This window comes from Myotis lucifugus, unplaced genomic scaffold, assembly GCF_000147115.1.
Source record: "Myotis lucifugus unplaced genomic scaffold, Myoluc2.0 scaffold_384, whole genome shotgun sequence".
Lineage (NCBI taxonomy): Eukaryota > Metazoa > Chordata > Mammalia > Chiroptera > Vespertilionidae > Myotis > Myotis lucifugus.
The window spans coordinates 121,465-126,221 of record NW_005871432.1 but is presented as its reverse complement, the minus strand read 5'-3'; the positions used below and the strand labels follow the sequence as shown (position 1 = coordinate 126,221).

Here is a 4,757-nt window from a genome sequence, read left to right as displayed (position 1 = left end):
CCTAGAATACACACCTTGATAACATACGACATTCCCACATCGGCTAGACTAGCCCCCTACGAGAATCCCAAGACACCGTAGTTACACAATTTATCCCGAAACTCGCGGACATACCCGAGGAAATCACCAGCCCTCTATCGGCTCCCCCCGGCACACACCGGACAGCCCGATAAACCTCAACGGATCAGGGAGCTAAGGGGGTTAACAACAAGGCCACCGAAGGAGCTCCAGACTTGCTCCGCTTCCACTGCAGCGGCGGCTGCCACGCAAAGCCGCGCATCTCCTACCTACCTCTCCCTCGGCGCCCGGGCATCTATCTCCTACCTACCTTCTCCTCTCGGCGCCCGCGCCCGCCAGCATCTTCGAGACATTGAAAAGCCACGCGCTTCTTCTGTGTGCTGTACACCCGCAGCGTCCTAAAGGGAAAGCAAAGTCCGGTCTCGCTCTTCTGGCCCAGGAACTGTGTCTCACACAGAAACACTGTCACCCACACGGAGGGCGGCCTAGGCAATCTGTGGCCTGCGAAGGGAAACACACACCAGCTCCCCACTTACTCTCATTCCCCGGCACCTGAAATGAGACCTGCTACGATGAAAAGTAGTCGATAAATATTGAAAAGGGCCATTCTGACTGATGAGTAATATGCCTGGAACTCCTGATTTAAAAAAAAAATTCTTTGCTCCAAGGACACAACTCAATGCGATTCACCAGTAAACACGGCAGTAGGTCCTCCTTTCGAAAGGGACAAGAGAGTTTACTTTTATATTAAACAGTTTTCTTAAAATCACTGCAGTGGCAACAAAAGGAAACCAATATCCAGCCCTACCATTGGTACCTCTGCTTAAGTCACCTATTCTAATAAAAGGATAATATGCTAATTAGACCGGACGTCCTTCTGGATAAAGCCATGGTGGCGGGGGCCAAGGCAGGGGCAGTTAGGGGCGATCAGGCCAGCAGGGGAGAGCAGTTAGGGGTGATCAGGCCAGCAAGGGAAAGTGGTTAGGGGCGATCAGGCAGGCAGGCAGGTGAGCAGTTAGGAGCCAGCGGTCCTGGATTGCAAGAGGAATCCCAGATTGGAGGGGGTGCAGGCCCAGCTGAGGGACCTGTCCCCCCCCACACACACACGAATTTCATGCACTGGGCCTCTAGTCTATATATATAAAAGCTTAATCGACTGGCTGATTGGCCGGCAGCTATGACATGCACTGACCACCAGGGGGGCAGACGCTCAACACAGGAGCAGAAACCACAGGCATGAAAACATGGAACAGACTGATGAATCTCAGAGGGAAAGGGGTAGAGGGGAAGGCAGGAAGAGATTAACCAAAGATCTTATATGCATACTAGAGGCCCGGTGCACGGATTCGTGCACTGGTGGGGTCCCTCAGCCTGGCCTGCAGGGATCAGGCCGAAACCAGTTCTCCAACATCCCCCGAGGGGTCCCAGATTGCGAGAGGGCACAGGCCAGGTCAAGGGACCCCACCTCTAGTAGTTATCATAAAAGATCTTTTCTTTAAAAGTTGCCCATGAAATTCAGATCTAATTCCAAGCTCTTTCTGCATTCATTCACCTAGCCCGGCCAGCATGGCTCAGTGGTTGTGCATCAACCTATGACATCCACCCATTCCATAGACTTACATGGTACTAACTTCATGTAAGGCACTTGCCCTGATTAGTTTCCAATGTTTCTTATGTTGAAAGAATAACAAACAAATTCTTTCTATGAAATTGAGACTCAAAGAATCAAAGCTAGAACCATGGCTTATATTGGCTAAGTTGTGATAAAATACCTCTGCAGAAATTTTTAAGTAAACAGATATAAAGACAATTCGTCCAATACTCACGTACCGATCACAGCTCAGGGTCGCAATATATTGGCCCAAAGGATCCCAGGTAACTCCTTGTACATAACTTTTATGTTCATTAAAAATCGAGATCTTCTGTCCTACGAGAGAAGCACACAACAGCATGACCAAAACCTACTCCCGCACCAGCGTGGACACTGCAGTTTCAGTGTCATTGTCCTGACACTGTTCTGCCTTCAGCAGGCGGCAGGGGGACTGCCCCAAACACTGGGTCAGACTCGGGCCACACAGGTCCTGCACAGCCCCATCCGCAGGCGCTCAGAGCCGGTGGCGGAGACCCCGCGGGCAGAGCGTCGAACACAGAGGAGCGAGGTTAACGCGGCAGGTGGAGACCAGGCAGGGCGAAGGGGCCGGTGAAGGGAAAGGAGGTGGTCTAAGCAGACGCACGGGGAGAGGGAGCAATGGCAGTAGCTGCGGACTGCCAGGGGGAAGGTAAAGGGCCAAACTGACAAGATGAGGAGGAAGGGGGTGGGCGACAGGAGCCCTGTGCAAGGAAAAGGCCCCGGGCACTCACGGTGCGGCTAAGAGGAGCACCACGAGGGAGTGACCTGGTGGTAAGGATGAAACTGAGGGGGCTTTTTGGCGTTTTGTTTGTTGGTTAATCCTCACCCATGTATTTTCCCACTGATTTTTTAGAGAGAATGGAAGAGGGGGAGAGACAGATAGAAACACTGATGTGAGAGAGACATCCACCAGTTCCCTCCCACACGTGCCCCCACTGGGGCTGGGGATCGAGCCTGCAACCCAGATATGTGCCCTTGACTGGAATTGACCCGAGACCCTTCAGTCGGCAGGCCGATGCTCTAACCACTGAGAAACTGGCCAGGGCAAAACTGAGGTTTTGAAAAGACCATGGGGAGTGCCCCTGGTTAGGAGGTGAGGGTAGACCAGGTGAGAGTCGAGGGCCTTAACCCGAGCAGCACTCGCAGGGATGGACAGGGACTGGGGGTGGGAGGTGGAAGGAAAACCAGACACACACAAAGACGATCTGAAGAGAGAGGAAGTCATGAAGCCTTGGCCATGCTAGGAGCACCAGGACCCAGTTCTGAGGTGCCTTCCCTGCTCACTCCCCCCAGCCCTCTGCCATTCATCCCCCAGCCCTCTGCCATGCCCCCAGCCCTCTGCCATCCCCCCAGCCCTCTGCCATGCCCCCAGCCCTCTGCCATGCCCCCAGCCCTCTTGCATCCCGCCAGCCCTCTGCCATGCCCCCAGCTGTCATTCACCCAGTCCTCTGCCATGCAGCCAGCCCTCTTTGCTGCGGGGTCTCCTCCCCACCACCCACAAAGCTTGGCCCCACAGCGCCTACCCATGTACAATGCACATGCTTCAGGCTAACTCCCCCGCTCCTTCCTTAACCGTTTGAGTCCCAAGCAGCGCAATCGAGCTGCTGAGATTTTATGTCGAGAAAACATACGATTCGTTTGAGTCCCAGGGGGTATTGAAAAAACACTGTCGAAGAATCCCAAACAGCGCAACCGCGCTTTCTCTAAATGAGTACGAAAAGACCCAAACAGCGTGATAGCGCTTGTTTTATTTTATGTCGAGAAATACCAAGCAGCACGATTGCGCTGCTTGGGACTCAAACGGTTAAACTCTGTCCAGGCAGTCTGCTGAGGTGACGGGGGAAGCCGGGGTGACAAAGGGGGCGCAAGGAGACCTGTGGGGTTTGGGGAGAACAGGAGCGGAATCCGACTCCCAGGTGGGGCCATGAACACCCCCCCTGAGGCTGATGAGGATGATGGGGAGTGGCCCAGTCTGCAGGGTGGCGGGTGTTACACCAGCTGCGCTCAGCCTGGGACTGGGACCTGAGACTGTCACCCCGATCCGGCCTGGGGCTTGTCTAGGTGGGAAGGATGGAAGGAAAGGGCCGAGGAAAGTGAGTGTTGATGAACGGCCCCCGGGGGAGCACTGGGCCAGGGCTACCAGGCCAGGAAACAGGGCTCAGCCCGAGGCTCCGGGAAGAAGAAAAGGTGTTGGGGACTGAAGGAGGCGGCTGTGATTCGAGAGTGGGCCCTGGGCTTCGGATGTCAGCGGCAGAGCAGCTAAAAGACCTGCGACTGACGGGATGTGACAGCTGGGACCGCGTGCTCTCGGGAAGACAGGACTCAGACTACGGAGGGGCCAAGGCGCTGGGCGGCAGCAGGAATCAGCACATAAGGAATTCCTTAAATAAAAATGCACCAACTGGCCCAGCCGGTGTTGCTCAGTTGGTGAGCATCGACCTGTGAACCAGGAGGTCACGGTTTGATTCCTGGTCAGGGCACATGCCTGGGTTGCAGGCTCGATCCCCAGTGTGGGGTGTGCAGGAGGCAGCCGATCCATGATTTCTCATCATTGATGTTTCTATCTCTCTCTCCCACTCCCTCTCCCCTTCCTCTCTGAAACCAGTTAAATAAATAAAAAATTTTTAAAATATTGACTTATAATAAGTTGCCTATGTTACATATTTTTTAAAAAAACACACCTTTACCCACATAAGACAGAGGTCTGAGACGTGACCCTGATTCCCACACTTCCTGCTAAAGCCTGCTCCCCAGCCCCCCTCAACCTCCACCTCCACGCCCACTCCCGTGGTCCAGCTCAGGAAATGGCTCCAATATTCACCTGGTTGTCAAAAAGCTCGGAGTTACAGCCAATGCATCAAACCCTGTCAGCTCTTTCTACAAAGTATGTCCCAACCCAACCCTGCCACCCCCTTCCATCACTAGCACCCAGCCTAGCACTGTCACCCCCTGAATCACTCCTGCACCACTGACGGCGTCCCTCGCTCCCACCTGTGTCCTCCTAGGACCGATTTGCCACATGCCACCCGGAGGCGTCTTTTTAAAATCCCCTTATTCTCCTGCTCAAAACCCTTCGGCACCATGGGGTCACAGAAGGCTGTGGGTCTGG

At 54.2% G+C, this 4,757-nt stretch overlaps 1 protein-coding gene across 1 annotated transcript in view; it reads right to left on the bottom strand.

Moving 5' to 3' along the window:
* The window catches only part of CHAF1B (chromatin assembly factor 1 subunit B), a 19,706-nt gene that overhangs the window by 8,169 nt on the left and 6,780 nt on the right, over nucleotides 1-4,757 (bottom strand). Inside the window, 3 exon segments of the mRNA XM_006101854.3 lie at nucleotides 292-375; nucleotides 377-416; nucleotides 1,849-1,945. Coding sequence (XP_006101916.1) covers nucleotides 292-375; nucleotides 377-416; nucleotides 1,849-1,945 — 221 coding nt within the window.